The sequence below is a fragment of the Topomyia yanbarensis genome, chromosome 2 (genome assembly GCF_030247195.1).
Source record: "Topomyia yanbarensis strain Yona2022 chromosome 2, ASM3024719v1, whole genome shotgun sequence".
NCBI classification, from domain to species: Eukaryota; Metazoa; Arthropoda; class Insecta; order Diptera; family Culicidae; genus Topomyia; species Topomyia yanbarensis.
This window is the reverse complement of record NC_080671.1, coordinates 21977667-21997664: the sequence shown is the minus strand read 5'-3', so window position 1 is coordinate 21997664 and position 19998 is coordinate 21977667. Positions and strand designations below refer to the sequence as shown.

The 19998-nt window shown below is 41.6% G+C and overlaps 3 protein-coding genes across 3 annotated transcripts; 1 reads left to right on the top strand and 2 right to left on the bottom strand.

Annotated features, from left to right (window-relative positions):
* Positions 1 to 1539: 1539 nt before the first annotated feature.
* LOC131679241 (methionine--tRNA ligase, cytoplasmic) lies at positions 1540 to 5282 on the bottom strand. The gene is made up of 4 exons (XM_058959920.1): positions 5182 to 5282; positions 4738 to 4992; positions 2491 to 4620; positions 1540 to 2369 (listed from the first exon to the last, which is right to left on the bottom strand). The coding sequence occupies exons 2-4, from the start codon at positions 4838 to 4840 to the stop codon at positions 1669 to 1671; spliced, it is 2934 nt and encodes a 977-aa protein (XP_058815903.1). The 5' UTR covers positions 4841 to 4992; positions 5182 to 5282; the 3' UTR covers positions 1540 to 1668.
* Positions 5260 to 10214, top strand: LOC131679242 (coiled-coil domain-containing protein 130 homolog). The gene is made up of 4 exons (XM_058959921.1): positions 5260 to 5390; positions 9078 to 9314; positions 9379 to 9721; positions 9775 to 10214. The coding sequence occupies exons 2-4, from the start codon at positions 9085 to 9087 to the stop codon at positions 10186 to 10188; spliced, it is 987 nt and encodes a 328-aa protein (XP_058815904.1). The 5' UTR covers positions 5260 to 5390; positions 9078 to 9084; the 3' UTR covers positions 10189 to 10214.
* A 7435-nt stretch (positions 10215 to 17649) lies between these two features.
* On the bottom strand, positions 17650 to 18943 carry LOC131679350 (uncharacterized protein K02A2.6-like). The gene is made up of 2 exons (XM_058960064.1): positions 17732 to 18943; positions 17650 to 17655 (listed from the first exon to the last, which is right to left on the bottom strand). Exons 1-2 carry the CDS (start codon positions 18941 to 18943, stop codon positions 17650 to 17652), a joined length of 1218 nt encoding a protein of 405 aa, XP_058816047.1.
* Between the last annotated feature and the right edge of the window lie 1055 nt (positions 18944 to 19998).

Sequence of the window (19998 nt, the reverse complement as noted above, 5' to 3'; positions counted from 1 at the left end):
ATTTAGCAACCGGACGAAGCACATCGATACGAAGTACAATTTCGTCAAGGATTTGAATACAACTGGAGCTATCAAGTACGTGTACTGCCCATCAGAACAAATGGTTGCTGATCTGCTCACCAAGCCAGTGGCACGTATACGAGTTGAACAACTTCGACGATTGAGTGGCCTGGAGAATTAGGAAGCCAGTGTTGAGGAGGAGTGTAGCGATACTAGCAACACGGCTTCTATAAGCTTTAGAGTTAATCTTATCATTTGCGCATAACAGTGTATTTTCTCTTTCATGTATCTCTTTTTTCTACTTCCTGTATCACTCTGAACAAAAGCATAAGAATAAAAGCCGAGTCTTAACTGTACCGCGTGTGTAATACGTTTATTCTGATTTTCCGCCGAATTCCGTACGATTGTGCGTGTCTGATTGAAAAATCCCACAGGAATTCACTTTCACGGGACGTTCGGAGGGAACCGTTATTACCCAAGCACGATGCATAGCAGTCAACGAAAGAGAAAACTTTTCTCTTTTGTTTGCTGTCAACGATTGTGTTGGGCGATTAGTGGTTCGTCCTGAATTGTCCTCCGAAGTGAATTTTGACAGTTGAGCCCTAATCATAAACCTAATCATATGTTTGTCGAGAATTTAAAGATAAAAGTAATGAGCGAGTAAAGGCGCTTTATTCTAGGCTTATTAGCCAGGGCAAGGTGTAATTACCTCTGTCCCATCCCATCCCAAAGGACCAAAGAAGTGACAATAACCTTCTTAGCAAAGTCACTCCCAACGATTTATCATATCCCCTTCAAACGGAAACGGTTGGTACGGTTGTCCTCGTTTCTTCCTCCCTTAATGTTCGAAAAAATTCGTTCATCAAATTATTCATTATTTGAATAATTTAATTGCCGTTTAATTTTGAATCATCTTTAAACCCAACTCTGCACAGTAGGCCTGGCCGTTTTAATATTTGCGTCATATGAAAATATGCTTCAAATATAAATATTGACAAGAAAAACACTATAGAATAACTGTAGTGTTTTCCAGGATGCTTTTCAATACTGGCTGTGTAAGGGTTAGAATAGAATAAAATAGTTGGCGTCCACTATATGGGACCTTTGGAAGTCAAATTAGCCGAAGTGTGATGAAAAGGTGGATTTGCTTGTTCACCTGTCTTACAATACGGGCGGTTCATCGGAGGAGAGCACGAAGTCTTTCAACAACCTCCTGTGTAATCGCCTTCAGGAGGTTTGTGACCAGGTGAGGTGCCCCACTGGAGGTTTTCTCCGATAATGACACAAACTTTCTCGGAGCCAACCGCCAGCTATCGCAGAAGAAAGAAAAATTCAAGGCATCGTCAAGAACTGCGCCATCACGTTCAATAACGCACATACACAGTGGCACTTCAACGTTCCGGTAGCCTCGCACATCGAAGCGTATGGTCAAGCCCGTAAAGGTTGCGATGAAGGCAGTACTAGATAGTCCCCAACATACTAGTCTGTTTTAATTATTTTCGGAACAAATAAATAGATGCAGCCATCTACTGTGAACGGTTTCTCTTGGTGAATGTATATGATAGCTGAATTTTATTCGAATAGAACGGTAAAATGGAACACCACGAATTAGCCAAATTGTTTAAATAACTGAAACTTTGAATCTATGTGTACATCTGACCAATGTATCTATTTCTTACTCTTTTTCTTGCCGCTGCCTGCAGCAGGAGCTACAGGCGTGGCTCCAGTTAGTTTAGCTAGTTTCTCCTTCAGTTCCAACAGAATTTTAACCTCCGGTTGCCAAACCGATTTATCGGAGTTGCCTTTCAGCGTGCGCACTTTCTCGCCTTGCTTGGCAATTTCCGCTTCTAAAGTATTAATATTGCAAACATCGGAAGTAGCAACAGGGACAACAGGCGAAGCTGGAACATCATCAGAAACCGAGGATGCGCTTTGCGATGTTCTCGGCTGGCTCAGCGTTAGTAGCTGTTTTTTCAGCTCGAGCAGGATGTTGACCTCCGGTTGCCAGACGCTCTTGTCGGTTCCGCTGGACTTTATTTTGCGTACTTTGGCTGCCTGCTCATCCACCGCGTGCTGGGCTTCTTTTAGGGAGGTGAAAAGTTTGCTGCTAGGTGTGGTTTTGGGCACAGCTGGTTTCGGCTCGACTGATTGCTGCTGTGTTCCGGCATATTTTTTCTTTAACTCATCGATTCTAGACTGTTCGATTTTGTTGAAGAGAACGGCTGGTTTGCCGATCTTGTGTCCAGCTGGTAGCAGAATCCGCATCTGTGGTTTTTCCGGGTCGATGTGTCCAGAGGGGATGTTCAGTTGGGTGTACAGATTGCGGGCAGTTGTCGGCATGAATGGGAAGATCAGTGTGGCAAGAAGACCTAGTGAAAAGGGGAGCTATTAGATGTCTTGTAATGACTTTTTTATAACCAGATATTGGTTTGAAAATGATAGTTTAAAAAGTCCTAACGCAAAATTATTAATTTACACTTTAATACTCACAAGCAAAGTTGACGCACAACCCGATGACTGTTCCAGCACGTGTCTTCTGATCGTCGGTTCCTTTAACTAACACCCACGGCTCTTCCGATTGCATGTACTGGTTACCGTAGCGGGAGATTGTCAGTAGATGCCGAATACCATCCCGCAGCTTCGCTCGCTCCATCTGATTGACGTAACCTTTCAGTTCCCGATTGATTAACGCCAGCAGGGTGTAGTCTTCGTCATTCAACACCATCGGTGGCACGGTCGAGTCGAAAAACTTCTCGCAAAACACGAGCGCCCGGTTGACAAAATTACCGAGATTCTTCAACAATTCGTTGTTGTTTCGAGCGGCCAGATCGTTCCAGCTGAAGCAAGAATCCTGACCTTCCGGACGTGATGCGCCCAAATAAAAACGCCAAACATCAGCTGGAATGCCCGTTTCCTGGGCATCATTTCCAAACACACCGATTCCGCGACTTTTGCTAAATTTTCCATCTTCGTAGTTTAGATATTCGGTGGCCATGATGTGCGATACAAGTGTATGACCTTTGTCTATTCCGATAAGAGAAGCTGGAAACATTACCGAGTGGAACGGAACGTTATCTTTTGCCATGAACTGGTAAAGATCGACTTTCTTGTCCTGATCCGGTTGCCACCATTGCCGCCAGTCTTTACTGTATCGACTGGTCATTGAGATATAACCGATTGGAGCATCAAACCATACGTAGAATACCTTATCTTCGTAACCTTCCAGCGGCACCGGAATTCCCCACTTCAGATCTCGAGTAATGCATCGTGATTTCAAGCCTTCTCTCAGCCATGCCTGAGTGATCACACGGGCATTATTCGTCCAACCATGATCCACACGTTCAACCCACTCACGCAGTTTTGGCTCGATTTTTGGTAGATCCAGGAAAAATTGGCTCGATTGACGGATGATCGGAGAAGTGTTGCACACTTTACAACGTGGTCGCACCAGTTCGATTGCATTGATCAACTTTCCACAAGCATCACATTGATCGCCCCGAGCATCTTCATAACCGCAGCCCGGATAGGGACAGGTACCCTCGACAAATCGATCCGCCAGATAGCGAGAACACTTTTGACATAGTAACTGATCTACAGCTCGAGTCTCTATATATCCTGCGTTGTACAGATCTTTGAACATATCTTGCACAATTTGTGTCTGCTCCGGTGTTGTCGTTCTACCAAAGTAATCAAATCCGATACCGAACCATCGATAGATCGAGTTATGGATCTCGAAATACTTGTCACAGATTTGTTTAGGTGTCATATTTTCCGACAAAGCCTTCGTCTCCGTGGCAGTGCCATATTCATCTGTCCCGCAAATGTACAGCGTATTATACCCGCAAAGTCGCGAATATCTCGCAAAAATATCAGCCGATAAAACGCATCCGATGATGTTTCCCAAATGAGGAACATTGTTCACATACGGCAACGCCGAAGTGATCAAATTGTTCTTCTGTCCAGCCACCGGCAGTACCGTTTTAGCTTCTACTTCTGCTAACCTTTCGCCAACATCCACGAACGATTCTTTGGCCAGTTGCATTTCTTCCCTCTGCACGGTAGATGCAATGTTTTCAGAAGTATCCACCAGGACCTGCCCTTCAAAGTCGATAATGACCGGATCCAGCACAATGTGATGCAATCCTCCGTACCGATTGGAATGCTGCAAAGAAGCAAAACTTAGCTCCTTTAGCGGAAGCTGCTCCAGAGCTGCCTTCACTTCCGGCATTGCATTTATTGCTCGGTACCATCGCAACAAGTTGTCAATGTCATGCGCTCCCTTCAACGTACCATCAGGAGCGAGTAGGCTCCATACGGAAATGTCGGCCGAGGTTAGTTTCTCCCCCGTTAAGAACGTATTCTTGCTTAAGCAATCATCTAGGAACTTAACCAAAGAGTTCAGAATCGGCTTAGCGTTTGGATCCTGTCGACTTCCAACGGCCATGTTATGTGTCAAAGCAGGAGCTAACCGGGTGCTTGACCACTCCAGCCACTCGTCCCGCTGAACGACCGGTGTTTCTCCTTGCAGTAAATACTTGGCTGCTGCATCCGTGGAGAATAACTGGACCCCGGACGGCAACTGAAGGATGGGCAAATGCTTCATGTCTTTCAGTTCGGCATCTAGAAAAGAAAACAACGCTTTGACTTAATTGACCTTTCTTTATATCCAAATATGGAAGATAACCTAATCAAAAGCTCCTCAACTTAGGTAGACGGCACAATTTTACATCCACTTACCGTTCAAAGATACAGTTTTCACCTGTACATCCTTTTTAGCAAAGTTTGCACAAATCAGTAGTTTCAAGCCGAAAGGATTTCCATGATTCGTGTAGATAATCATTGTTTCCAGCGTTCCACCCTCACAATTATCTGATGAAACTTTATCCGATTATATCGCGAAGAGAAAAACTACCACGATGCGTGATGATTAAACTGCTGTGTGCGGTTTGATGTGTGTTTTAATACGTGTCCGTGTGCGATCGTGGCCAAAATCTAATTCAAATCAAGATGACAAAATGCAGGTTATCTGAATATAATATTAACTCGTACATGCTTGTAGATTGTATGTATATTGGGAAAGCTACGACCACGGCAGATTATTTTTCAAAAAATCATATCGTTTTAAAAATATTTAAATTTTAACATAGTATTTTTTTAAATCAAGTGCTAAAATTAATTTACCTATTTCCTGATATCTTGAGTACGTGCAAACAGTGGACGCACGCGCAATTTATATTTTGCACTATGCTGTCAAAGTGACATAGACTCAGACACAAGAAAACATCGCAAAGATAAAATTGTTTTAAAACGTAAACATAAAGTTAGAGCTGGTGATTTTTCTCGAAGTTCAAGTAGTGTTAAGTTTTTTTGGTGCTCTTTTGTCGATAAAGGTATGGTTTATTCAATTATTTAATCAATACTATGAAGGTTAATAGCGCAGTATGCCAAAAATCGGTAAATGGCTATTGTAATTATGGCCAATCCTCCATATGTTCAAACAACAACACGCAAAATAGGGTTGCAACCGCTAAGATCGAAAAGAATAAAACATCGAAACGTGTACGTGCTAGAAAGAAACTTTAAAAGGGCGTAACTCAGATAGTAAAAACGTGATCATAATTTTTTTCACTATATTTAGGATGGTACATTGCGTGAGCTTTGTGCTATGCAACAGCGGGGGAAGTACACTACAATCACAATGTTGTCTAACATAGGCAATGCTTTTTCACATAAGCAATATAGCCTAGCATCGTTAATACTTTGTTCACATTAGCGCTGATATCAAGTTATCCTGCGATATTGCATACCATATCACCTGATATTCCATACATTTAAATGCCACATCGTTTTTGCGTGATATAAACGAAATCAAGTCAAAAGCGACTAGCAACACGAATAGCGGAATTGGACGCACTCATTTATTAATGTAATTTTTAAAAAATCTGAAGATCACCGCAAGCTTTGACCTGCAAAACATTTCCGAAATTCAATGCATTACTTTGAAAATCCACTCCAAGTCAATCCTAAAGTGATTATAAGTGGCAGAATTTTGATTTTATTGTACTCGCTTGTTAATTCCCACATTTTACTTATTGGGTATTTTTTACTGTGATTGAATAAATTGCCCTAACCTTAACCTGAAGTAAACTTTTGTTTCGTGTGCGTGCGTGTTAATGCTAGTTTAAAGAGCCATGGGGAAAGAAGACACACGTGGTTCCTGCGGATGTGAGACTGCACCTGCCAAAGGAAAGGCCAAAAAATCGAAGAGAAGTGCAACTATCTGACGGATCTCCTGCGACAGGTGACTGATTTGGTTTCACGTTGCATGCGTCAGGATCCGTGAAACACAGATATCAACCATTCAAGGGTGTCTGTTCCACTGCGAAAACTGCTCAGTCCGTGGAAACTTCATCCCTAAATCTTCGAAAGCCTCCAAACCAGCTTATGACAGCCAAACTATCGACAAGCTGGAGAAAACGATTTAAGATTTGTAAGCGCAGTTGACGATAATGCAAACTGAACTAGAAGGCGCTTGAGTAGTAGTAGATCAATCATCTCCAGTTCAGTCCAGTTTATGAGAGCATCTGAGAAACGCGACAACGAACGTCTGCTCATTTACGAATCACAAAGCTATAACCACTCGTCTCTGTCTCACTACCTCGGACGGGAACCTGGCCGTGGTTTTTGGTTCCTACGCCCACATGAATTCCGGATACGATGGCACCATTGTACTCACCAGCGCCAACATGTTTCATCATCGATGGGTTGGTGGACGTCGTACGCTAAGCCTAAAATGAAATCATTTTTTCGGTCGAAATTAAAATTAGTCTACGACGATTTTCACTACTACGGCTAGCGTACGACAAATTCTACAGTGACCCTACAATGCTAGCGTTCATCAGTCGACTAAAAGCTGAAATGTTAACACACCAGCGAGAGTTCACGCACAACGAGACACATGTTTCCGGTGAACCGTCCCAGCTTGGAGAGAAAAAAGAAAAGAACGACGATCACGACGCTCAGGACCGAGAGAGACAAAATTATGGAGCGAACAGAAAACATCGAGCAGCACAGTTTGAGCTTTTCAAAGACCTGTACACCGTTGATGCACCGCGGGAAGATGAAGACGAAGAGTTTGTTTGCGATCGAGTACTACCCGATAACGACGAAGCGAATGAAGACACTACAACTACCGAAATTCTCACTGCTATAAAAACAAGTGCACCTAGAAAAGTGTTAGTGTTAGTGAAGAAGAGAAATACCGATGATTCCGCTCGCTCATATACGCCTATCTCGCTAATCAACTACAACTACACATGACAATCCTTTATCGTCAGCACATGGCAATCCTTTATCGTCGCTATCTTTCGCACTATATCTGCGAACGATCTGATCGTGACATACGCCGACGATATCAGCGTAATCGCTACATGCGAGCGAAAGATAGAGCGAATATACGACATCTATCGTTTCTCTCGCGTCTCAGGAGTGAGATTAAGCCTAACAAAACGATAGCAATAGATCTCATTGACGGTAATCAGCTGACCGTGCCATGGCTGCAGACAACAGACACTGAAATTTTAGGCCTGACGTTCGCCAATTCAGTTCCACTTATGGTTAGATTGAACTGGGACTCTGAGGTGGGAAAATTTTCACGCCTTTTATGGCTACATTCTCTAAGCACACTAACCCTTCTGCAAAAAGTAACACTACTAAACACCCCCAAGATTTGATACATTGCTTCAATCTTGCCATCATTGAATGTACATACAGCAAAGCTGACTGCGTCAATGCGGACGTTCTTGGGGCGCGGACTACTATCACGCGTACCCATGCTACAACTGGCGAAAGGAGACAGGCGGCTAAGTCTCCAACTTCCTAGCATAAAACTAATCCGTTAGAATCTCCCACAACTCTACCTCACATACAGCAAAACCCTACGGTGAATCTTACTCATAGATTCTATATTTATAATATTAAGTTACCAAGAATCGTGTGGCAGAATGCGCTCGTTTCCGTTGAATGGCACCGTATATGGTCGAACATACACAGTACAAGAGGACTCTTCACAACAACGAGCTGACTTGTTCCTTTTGGTGAACGGCACAACCGAACACTGGCAACTGTTATACACAATTCAACGATCGGATGGAGATCAATATTATGGACATTAGCAAACATTTAAGAATAAAAAAAAACAACGATCCAAGATTGGTCCCTTGAGGTGCACCCGACAAGTTGATGAAGTAATATGACACGTTACTTTCTAATTTCACAGACAGAGAACGATCTACGAGATATGATTTAGGTCACCCTATAAAATTTGACGGAGCGCCTAGCCGCTCGATCTTGGCTAGATACACGATCAAAAGCAATGCATTTGCTCATCTTTTCTGTATAGCCAAAGGGGCTGTGGTTATCACTTCATGCTTTATTGTGTGTGGTTCAATATTGACTTCCGGTGTTCCATCACCATCACCAGCCAAATCAGGCTTCTCTGAGATTGGCTGCAATATTATTTGCTGGAAACATTCCACTAAGAGGAAAGAGTAACTTCCGACGAGTACCTTAGATTGTTTCAGAGGGAAAGCGATACCTTCACGTGAACAAAACATTATTATAAAAGGAAGCCCGATTGGTCAAGACGATTCAGTCACGCGAAGCAGAGGACCGGCCATTTCTCGAACACATTCAGGCTTTGGTTTTAATTCTAAATGTATAAAATAAACACGCAATTTTATTTCATATATCATGTAGTAAATTTGAATAGTTTTAGTTATTTAAATATAATAACATTCATATAAAATAAACTACTTTTCGAAAAGTCCGAAACATCAAACAATTTAGGTCAAAATATGAATGCAAATGTTCTCAAAGTTCAAATTCCATGTTTACTTCAGATTTCAATAGTATGAATAATTACCGAGAAAAAGTACATTCCGGAAAATGATATTTCAGAAAATGGTACATTCCAGGAGTTGGCTATTCCTGGAAATGACCTACAATAAAACATTGTGTTAAAAAATAGTATCTCAACGCTACAAAATAAACCGTTCCAATCTTGCATTCATTTTCAGCTGAACCATGGGTGAACGAAAGGGTCAGAATCATTACTACCCGCCGGACTACGATCCGAAGGTGGGTAGCTTGAACAAATGGCAGGGAACACACGCTCTAAGGGAGCGTGCCCGCAAAATCCACCTGGGTATCATCATTATCCGCTTCGAGATGCCCTACAATATTTGGTGCGATGGCTGCAAGAATCACATCGGTATGGGCGTTCGGTATAATGCGGAAAAAACGAAAATAGGAATGTAAGTTATCTTTTTTTTGTCTTAAACATCCAAGATTTTATTGTTCTGAGACCAACTATTCAAGGTACTATTCTACACCAGTTTACCAATTCCGGATGAAGTGTCATCTTTGCGATAACCATTTTGAAATTAAGACTGATCCGGCCAATTTAGACTATGTAATAGTATCAGGAGCACGACGACAAGAGAATCGCTGGGATCCAACACAAAATGAGCAGATTGTACCGGAAACAAAGGAGGTTCAGAAAAAGCTTTTTGACGATGCTATGTACAAGTTGGAGCATGGAGCAAAGGATGTGAAAGCAGGAGAAGATGCGAAACCTATTTTAGGAATGCTCTACCAAAGAAATACCAGTGTGTGGAAGGACAACTTCGAGGCAAATAGTCGACTTAGGGCAGAGTTCAGGGTATGGTTTGGAAAGATTTCTATTGTCAGAAAAATCAAAATAATCTATTACAGGCCACCAAGAAACAAATCAAGCAGCAAGACGACAGAGATAAGGCTTTACTGGCTAAATCTAGTCTGGACATCTCGCTTCTTCCTGAGAGTGACTCGGATCGAAAGATGGCTGCCTTGATGAGGCTGCATTCGGCTAAATCTATTGCAGAAAAGGATCGAGAGCGAAGGGATGCTATCCTCACCAGACCAGCCTTGCCTTCAACATCAACGGGTGAATGTTCCAAAAAGATGAAAATCGTCAGCGCAAAGTTGGAACCCAAAAGTTTGGGAATCGTCAAACGGCCATCATCGGCATCGTCTGTGTTGGCATTAATGCCTAAGCGAAAGGATGCTGTGGCAAATGAAACCGTTGATGCGAAGAAACCTAAATTGTTACTTTGTAATTATAGTTCCGGATCTAGTGACAGTGATTGAAGTAAATCGAGTTAGTTTTTACTTGAACAAACTATGTATAATTAACATAAAAATCTGTTTAATTTATATGATTTGTTATCTTACCTTTTACGAATCAACCGGGTGCTCTTCCGAATGATGACTGACTAGTATTGCAGGTTTCCCGGTTCGATCAAGGGTCGTCATTATCCAGTTGTTCATGCGTTTTTACACTCCTGTACTAGCTGGTTGTGCAGGTTCTTTTTCCGGTCATTGGTTATTGCCGGTACCGTGGCGTTGTTTTGTTCAGCTGACATTGTCGTTCCCCAAGTTGACGCAGAGCTACTGCATGCATTTCGCTTCTAATATATTTAGGTTATTAAATAAATTTATTTGGGAAAAAGTCATTATTTTGAGTTACACCACAGTCAACTCTACCACCAACAGTTCCGATGCCGGTTTGAGTGTTGCAGTGTCTCGCTTGTATTCTTTCGTTCATTACTTTTTTGTGCTGCAAAACTACCAACAGCTTGTGTATAGAAATGCCGCTGTTCTATATATTTAGTTTGCGGAGTTATTCGAATCGGTGAGCTTCCAGGCAGTGAAGATTTCTTCTATTTTTCGCATTACTTTTACTCTTTTTTTATGTTCGTATTCAAAAAGGCTCAGACTAGGGGCAGATGACTCTAGGAATGTATAACAAATTTTGCATCAAATTAGAAGAAAGTGCATTTCCATTCTTGCACCAACTTTGCACTCCCTCGCAGAAAAGATTGTTTAACAATCGTCCTACGCTGATCCGATCGATATTTTGTTGAATGTATGGCTGTTTTTTGTAGGATATTGACATCTTACACGCAACGCAAAATACATTTCACGCAAAATGCATTACGAATTTCTATTTTGATGAAAAGAAGTACATTTAATTTCGTTGATTTTTAAAAATGCATCACAAGTGATCTGTCTCTAGAGCTCAGGTCATCACACCGATCCATGTTCTAATTAATGGGATCCAGCTACGTATGCACCAGTCTAGCTCGTTTTTTATATTTATCAGCTAATTTCAAGATATGAAAGTCATCCGTTCTCATTATGTACTCCATGAGGGCTCATATTCGCTTAGTTATAGTCGTTGAATATGTTCCTCTACTTCAATTGACGGTTTGTTTCTCCTAGCGAAATTTATCGCCACCATTGATGCCTTCACCGCTTTTTTACTGCATCCTCGCATAGTCTTTGGTCGACATAGAGTCGAGATAATGATAATTCCCTAGTATATGATTTCAATAGACGCATTGTATGTTATGTTCCCTAATCAAATTTGAGTTGATGGTGTTCCCAAAGGTGTTTGAATCAAAATTTTGTTTTTTTATTGAGACTGAGATTGATTTATACCAGGCGCATTGTTTGTGTCGAGATTATCTTGTCTAATTGGTCTCTACTTTGTGCAATGATTAGTATTTCATCTGCATACACTAAAATTATTAAAAATTTAATTTGTTGGTGGACGACAAAGGAATCGTCGATTTCGTCTTGTGCTGCTTGCAACGCGTCTTCCATAATTAGATCAAACGAGGTTTTTGACCATCCCACAAAGTCTGGAAGTTGTCTTCTCTTATACACTTCACCACCCTTGCAGTCAAATGAGGAAACACGGTTTTTTTTCTAAGTATCTCGGGGATCTTTTAAAGAGATGCGATATCAAATGATTTGCTGAAATCAAGAGCCATGAGTATTGAATCGTCACTGACATTCCATCTTTTCTCCAAGCATCGTTTTGTAACAAAAGCGTGATCCATTGTAAACCTTTCTTGCAGAAATGCAGCTTGGTGAGATCCTATGGGAGCCGTATTTGCAGTTAATTCGTTCATAATCCACGAGGCGTATATCTTGCGTAACTTTTCGTATTGAAACAAGTAGCGTTTTTTTCCACTTGAGTGGGATTTCGTTTTCCTTCCATATTCTCTTGATGATTTGAATAAGTAATTTTATTGTGTTTTCTGAGGCGTACTTCAACAACTCCATGTTTATGTTGTTCAATCCAGCTGCTTTTCCGATTCTTTGATTATTGAACTTAAGAAGTTCCAGACATCCTTTGGGGAAGCAATATTTCAACGGAATCTGCTGCCAGTCAATTTTATATTTTGGTTTTGTTTTGTGCCGTTGATTATTCGATATTTTGCATGTCTTTTTAATTCTCTTTCGTAATTTCAAATGTTGCAGATTTTCAAAAAACTTCACTTGCTCTCTTTTACCGTTTTCTTTATTGAGAAGAGTACAATTATTGTTTGCGTTCTTGCGATTCTTTATCTCCGCATATTATATAGGGCTATTTTTTATCTGAAGGACCATTTCTTGATTTTTCAAGCATTTTCAATGTTTTAGAGTGAAGAAATATTGCCGCCTGTTTTCTAATAATACGTTTTTCAAATAAATTCTTGTTTGGAAAATGGTTCTATAAGCTGTTCATCTAAAAAATGTGTCGCCGTATTTCACATTCGCCGGAAAAGAAAATATTTTGTTTTGAATCTCTGAAAACCTTCATGAAACACTTAATACATTTTCAAATACATTGCTTCATTTCAGTGTACCAAATACCCTTAATTGCAAGAAATCTAAATTGATTTATTGATACCCATATTACATTTCAATACACGAAAAATACACGAACACGTCATTGAATACGGCAGCCTGATTCGAAAATACCTAAATGAACCTCCCTTGGATTATCGATTCCAATTCGAACTGTGAATTTCAATAAATTTTAAGTAATTTGAGATGAACTAATAGCACAGACTAACAGACATAACACTCAAAAACAAAGCTTCGCCCGCTTTAACGGTCATTTTAAATATATTTGTAGTTGGGACTGTGGCCACATTTGAAATTATGGCGCCACTGACATATGAACAAGCATATGGGGGATAGACCACTAGTGAAAAATTGTTCCCAAACCTGAGGGGTAACCCACCAGTAAATGAGTGATTGGGACTGTGAATAAAAGGTGGAGCTAGTGTTCTGGGAAAATTGTCGGATCAATGTTTTTTGAAGGAATTCCCTCATAGTGTTATGTCTGTTAGTCTGTGCTAATAGTGTTGAGACTTGAAAAAACATGCAAAGAATGTACTTGTCTTCGTCAAACAAACCGAATTTTTAGGAAATTAGAGGAGACAAATATATGAAAACTGTCCAAAATTGTAAAGGATTTCGGCCCATGTGTATTTTAAATGGTACCCGGAATATTCCCTTGGCGGGAAATGAGTCTCCCCAAAAATAAACTATGTAAACTCAACCGTGTAAAACGTCACTTCCCACACGCAAATCCGGCTGGGAAACATTTTAACATAAATTATTTACGACGGCAAAAGTGGTGTTTTATTTGATTAAAGATACGGTGCTATTTTGATACTGTTGGTATTTTTTAGAAGCAGCAGAGTAGCTTGACAGTTTGGAGAGATCTCGATGGAACATTTTCTCTGATCAAAACCGACATAAATTTCGTGACCAATTTTCCCTTCTGTAAACTAGCATTAAGGGTCCGAGTCAGGTTGGTTACCCAAACCCGACCAGGAGAAAATAACTGGTCAATAACCCGAGTATAATATTTGCTGGTATTCCAAAACTTGGTAATAATTGATTATTATACCTCATTGAGGTATTGAGCAGATATTTTTCAATACCTGCTTAAAAACTCAATGAGGTATAATGCTTTATTTTAGTATTAAAAAATACTTAACACCTACGTTGAGTTCTTGAGATAATTTTTCGATTAAGGGTGGTTTACTCATGAGAAGGCGGAATTTCTCGTGAAAAATAGAATTTTTAAATGAGTAAAAACCTTCTTAATTGAAAATTTATCTCGAAAACTCACGTCTGTATTTTTCACATAGAATGCGTATGCAAAAAGTGAAAGAGACGGCGCCGGTGGTTGAGTGGTAAGCGTGACCGCCACTCATTCCAGTTGGCCTGGGTTCAATGCCAGCCGAGGTCGTTGGGATTTTTCTGAGGTGAAAAAATCTGTGGTCACGTCTTGCTTCGGAAGGGAAGTAAAGCCGTTGGTCCCCGGTCCATGAAATTGGTGGATCGATATCTAGTCCAGGTAGTGGAATCACCTCTCTGGCGTCGGTAAAGAAGTATATCCAACTTCTATACTCCACTAACAAAAATATCCTCCTCCCGTGATACTTGTGGAGTGCGCAATAGTATATACGGCCTCTAGCAAAAGCAAGTATCGGACTAACAATTCCTTCCCTTTCCTTCCGCGATCTACGTTCGGGCCTGGCCGGCGCCGGTATTGATCAGAAACACTTTAGGATTACCAGGAGTTGCACATTGAAAGATGTTTCGCTAATCCCAAGCATAATTATTTACTGATTCCCTGTGCAACTTCAGCTAGTCCCGATCAATAACGGAGTAGCAGCCAGGGCTGGTCGCACAAGCTCAAGAATCTGTATGCAAAGAGTGAAAGAAATCGGTTAAGTAATTTTTGAATGGCAGGTAACAGTCGCTAATATGTTTTTCAGAGACGTTCTACAAAAAATTTCGTCACCGAGTCGTTTGTCAATAGTTTTGCATAGAAAAATTAAAGCATGTTATTAAAATGATACACTCCGACACGAATGCACCCCTCCGGTGTAAATTGTCGTTAATAAACAACAACAACTGTGCTATACTATAGAAAAATTTGAATCATTTGTTAGACCTGCCTCACGCAAAGTTCTTAAAAAATTCGCAGAAAAGTACTATGCAACTGAGTATGACACAAAAAAGTGTTTATTTTTTCACGCTAAAACCCTTAACCCTCCACTACGCAAACTAATGTCAGTGTTGTTGTGTAGAGCATCGAAAGTAGTCATAATGATGGCATGGCAGCATTTTATTAGTCTACATCGAACACTTTTGATTTGATTTTTGTGCATAATTGGCTACAGAATATTTCTTATTGCTAAAGTGTGTTAGTGATTGTATTCTTTGATTAAAGTCCTACAAAGGCATAGGTGAATTTGGTTAAATTTTTTGAATATTTTTAATAGCGTAAAGAAAAATGGGGAATCTGGGGAAAATCTGACCTCTAAATAGGGGGTAAATCCAACGGCTTTTCTAATCATGTTTTTGCTATGAAATTGTTTATTTATCAAATTAAGATTTTATTATTTTTTTAGCCAATGGTTCGTAATTACAAACGAATGACACAAAAACGTGATGAATATAGTGTTTTCTGTTCTCTAATAATGATTCAACTCACTCACTTTTAAAATTATATTTATTTTATGATGTTCACTGAGCGGCGTACAGAGAGAGAATGGCTTACTAAAAGTACAGTCTTTATCGTGAGACACGACAGAGCCGATAGGTGGGGAGGTGCAAACACAGGGTGTAACTGAATACTATAACAGGGTGTAACTGAATACCATAACATCCTCTCCACTTTTAAAATTAAGATCTAATCGAAGTTCATTTCAAAATCCTTAAACCTAGCAGGAACGTGAAGCGATCGTTTTGGTCTCTCATTTGTAGTCTCGATAGGTGTTAATGTCTCTTTCTCCTTTATCGGGCGAACGCGCGTAGTAGAAGCAGGCGATGCGCGATTACGCGCCATTGAAGGTGATGCTACTGGCGGCGTTTCAATCGTAGCAAACTCTGGCGAATTCAAGTTTCTTGCTTGACAGTCATTCAAATTTTCATCTCCAAGCCCAACAGTTGGTTGCGTTGTGTTCGTCAAAGGAATGAAATTTGTTGAATCGAGCGAATAACGGTAGTGTGTCGTGTTCGGTTCTTTACGTGGCTTCAAGTGTACTAAACTGCGACGATAGGCTACACCGTCAACGTTGACCAGGTAAGATCGCTCGCTCAAACGATCTGTAATCGTTCCAGCACTCCATTGCTTCGTAGTTTCTGGTTGTAGCTGAGCATAAACAGGAGAACCAATCTGGAGTTCCGGTAACATACGCGTTTTATTATCATAATTACGTTTGAAACACTTACGATTCCGTTCTATGGCTTCAGGTACGTTTTTAACAACTCGAGGAAGTAAATTGCTTACAGATGTTGGCACACCGCAACGTGTGGAGCGAGAAAACAAACGGGCTGCAGGACTGGAACCAATCTTGTTGGGTATGTTTCTCCAATGTAGTAGAGCAAACCACAAATTAGTGTTAGTTTCTTCCGTTTTTTTAATCAACCGCTTTGCAATCTTTACAGCTGCCTCGGATTTTCCATTTGCCTGTTGGTGATGAGGCGCTGATGTTACCCATTCGAAATCCCAATCACGAGCAAAGCGAGCCATTTTTGCGTTGGAAAAATTTGTAGCGTTGTCACTAATCACTCTCTGAGGTTTACCATGACGAGCGAAATTCTGTTCGCAGACGACGATCACGGATTCAGGCGTCAGATCTTTCAAAATGTCTAGTTCGAAAAAATCAGAATAGTGATCGACTGTTACCAAAAACTTACGTTTGATGCCACGATATTCTGCTTGGAAAACATCCATCGAGATGAGCTGAAACGGGTAAATTGGTATGTAGTGACTCATCATTGGCGGATTTGGTTGAGACGCTGCGTATTTGGCGCAAGTGGTACATTCTCTGACGATATCCTTGATCTGCATCGACATACCTGGCCAAAAGAGATTAGCCCTGGCCAATTTTAATGTAGACTCAACCCCATTGTGGCTGACGTGGCAGCTGTCTACAAGTTTACGTCGAAGAACATGCGGTACGACTATACGATCTCCACGGAACACAATTTCATTTTGTGTAGCTAGCTCGTTGCGATAATTAAAGTATATCTTTACGCTGTCGGGTACGCGGTCGGCTGTCGCGGGCCAACCATGCTGTATGAAGCCGATGATCCGTTGCATCGTCGGGTCCTTTCCGGTCTCAGTCCTTATTTCATCCAAACGGCTATCCGAAACGCACAGATACTTACTCAGTTGGAGCCCTTCCACTTCTTTCGAAACTTTATATATGTTAAGTTTTTTGAATTCATCACTCGATTCCGTTTCTAGGGGTGCACGAGACAGAGCATCTGCGACGACATTATCCTTGCCGGAAACAAACTCGATGGATAATCGGTAACGCTGTAGGTTGAGCAGCATGTGCTGTAGTCTACGTGGAGCAGAAAGTAGTGGCTTCTGGAACAAACTGATGAGCGGCTTGTGGTCTGTCTTGATCACAGTCTTTGGGTTACCGACGATTAATTGGTCGAATCGAGTGCACGCAAACAAAATAGCTAATAGCTCCTTTTCAATCTGAGCATAGTTCCGTTCTGTCGGTGTTAGAGTCCTCGATGCATACCCAATAACTCCATCTGTTTGGTAGACAGCTACCCCAAGTCCGAAACAACTTGCGTCACATTCGATCGTTAGAGGCTGGTTGACGTTGTAATATCGAAGAGTTCTGACATCCGCTACAAGTAACTTTACTCGATTGAATTCCTCGTCTTCTACAGACGTCCACTGCCATGGTACAGATTCAGTAGTAGCGATTTTACTTTCGTCCGGTTTTATGCCTTGGTTAGTTAAAACGTGACCATAAAATTTAATTGACGTCTGACAAAGTTTTAATTTGGATCTATTTAGCTTAACGTTGTGTTCTTCTAAACGGGTCAAAAGCATTTCCAGGCAATTATTGTGATCGATAAGAGCCTCCTCTAAACTGTCGCCTGTTCCGTAGACTAGCAAATCGTCTGCGATGCACTCTACTCCTTTAAGCCCTTGTATGACTTCCTGGAGTCGCATTTGGAAGATTTCTGGAGCAGGAGCGATTCCAAATGGCAAACGAGTCCACCGGTAGCGACCAAATGGTGTCCAGAATGTTGTTAATTTGCTACTAGGCTCGTCTAGTACCACATGCCAGAATCCTTTCTTGGCATCTACAGTTGAGAACACTTTAGCTTTATCTAATTCCGGAAGAATTTCGTCGAGCGTCACGAATTGCAGATGTGGTCGTTTAAGTGCCTTGTTGAGCGGTATCGGATCCAAGCAGATTCTTATGCTGGTTGCTTCCGGACTACCGCGTTGAACAATGACGACGTTACTGACCCAGTCCGTATGTTTAGACTCTTTGATGATCAGGCCTTCCTTTTCAAGTATTTCCAACTCTTTCTTCAACTTCTCACGCATAGCTATAGGCACTCTGCGTGGTGGCTGGATACATGGGGGAACGCTATGGTCCACTTCCAAAGAGACTGTTCCTGGTAGTTTTCCGTAACCAACAAAGATCTCATCGTGGGCCTCCACTATTGTTTGCGCTTTTACTCGATAGATATTCAACAGTGCGCGCGATGACTTGACTGACTTTGCAGGTTCGAAGGTAACCGCTTTGCAGAACTTGACAAATCCCAGAACTTTGGACGCTTTAGCTGAAAGCAGAGGACGATGGTCACCTTCAACCACTTGTAATACCAGCGTATATCTTCGACCCAAACGACGACAAGGAATCTTCACTTGTCCGAGTACTTTTATCGGATGACCTCCAAAGCTCTGTAGGCGAAATTTAGAAGGAAGCAGAATCGGATTTGTTTGTTCATTGAGCTCCATTAAACACTCGCGACCGATCAGACTGGTATTGGCACCCGTGTCTAGCTCACACTTTACCATTTTCCACGTATTAACAAATTTTAAACTGAGGTCTGCTTGTACATTTCCGCCATTTTGAGTGTTGTCCACAATTTTGCCGATTTCATATTCGTCTTCAGTTTCTTCGGAGGATGCATCGTTCGCCGATTCTTCACTTTCACTAGCACTAGTTTCTTCCTTGACCTCTTTTACACGCTTGTACTTCTTCGTTTGGAGCATCGGGCGACGCTTGTTGCAAACCTTTTCAAAGTGGTTTTTGTTGAAAAAGAATATTTCGCAGTGATATACGTACGAAATATTCTTTGTATATAAACAATTTGCCATTCACGGGACGGCAGTTGACAGTAAGAACTGTCATATGGAACGTGCTATAAAAAGCTCTGAGATGTCATCTGACAGAACGTCATGTGACAAAAGCTTCAAGTGGGTAACTTGAGCTTTTGCATATGGACGCCGCGCATAGATGTGTTGTTTACTATAGGCAGAGGGTATGACAGGGTATGGCAGTCAATAAGGGACTGTGATAAACAGTGCATGAAATATCAATCGATATCGAACTATGTTAGCATTATATAACTTGACGAACAAGAATCAAATAAAGTTATCTCAAACCTACCTACAGAAATACTTCGTGTTTTCTTACGGTATTATCAACAGGTTATGGGCCCAGTAGTTAACTGGAACTAGCCACCTGGACTATTGTAAAATAGTTGTTTTGGAAGATACACGTTTCGGGTAGAAACGGCCGGCGAGAACCATCGTTCCGGTAGCAGCGGCATCCAGCGACGACCAGCGTTTCGGGCAGAAACGGCATCCGGCGAGGACCAGCGTTTCGGGTAGAAACGGCCAGCGAGAACCATCGTTTCGGACAGAAGCGACATCCGGCGAGGACCAGCGTTTCGGGAAGAAACGGCATCCAGCGAGCACCAGCGTTTCGGGAGCAAGCAGAGGATGGCGACCCAGCAGCAAGCTGGAGGATCTGCCGAGAGGATGGCAACCCAGCAGCAAGCTGGAGGATCTGCCGAGAGGGTTACTCTCGAGGACAGAAGAGGTGGTGGCTACGAGAGGGGAACTCTCGAGCGCACCGTGCCGACGACGGCATACTTCGGTAGCGTCAACCGCGAATCGATATTCGACGGTTCGGAGTTGCAGTTCCCAGCCTGGAAATGGCGAATGGAACATCATCTTATAAAGATGAAACTCCAGCACACGTTGCTACGAACGCCCGAAGAAGAGGACTTCTACGAACCAGTAGTAGGTGCCTCGGAAGAGCT

What these genes read in the sequence shown, in the direction of transcription:
- LOC131679242 (XM_058959921.1), top strand. Translation starts at nt 9,085, where the DNA reads ATGGGTGAACGAAAGGGTCAGAATCATTACTACCCGCCGGACTACGAT. An exon ending in GAAAAAACGAAAATAGGAAT is followed by an intron (nt 9,315 to 9,378) that starts GTAAGTTATCTT and finishes CAACTATTCAAG; the next exon opens with GTACTATTCTACACCAGTTT. An exon ending in GACTTAGGGCAGAGTTCAGG is followed by an intron (nt 9,722 to 9,774) that starts GTATGGTTTGGA and finishes AATCTATTACAG; the next exon opens with GCCACCAAGAAACAAATCAA.
- LOC131679350 (XM_058960064.1), bottom strand. Translation starts at nt 18,943, where the DNA reads ATGCTCCAAACGAAGAAGTACAAGCGTGTAAAAGAGGTCAAGGAAGAA.
- LOC131679241 (XM_058959920.1), bottom strand. Translation starts at nt 4,840, where the DNA reads ATGATTATCTACACGAATCATGGAAATCCTTTCGGCTTGAAACTACTG. An exon ending in GAAAACTGTATCTTTGAACG is followed by an intron (nt 4,621 to 4,737) that starts GTAAGTGGATGT and finishes TTTCTTTTCTAG; the next exon opens with ATGCCGAACTGAAAGACATG. An exon ending in GTTGTGCGTCAACTTTGCTT is followed by an intron (nt 2,370 to 2,490) that starts GTGAGTATTAAA and finishes CCTTTTCACTAG; the next exon opens with GTCTTCTTGCCACACTGATC.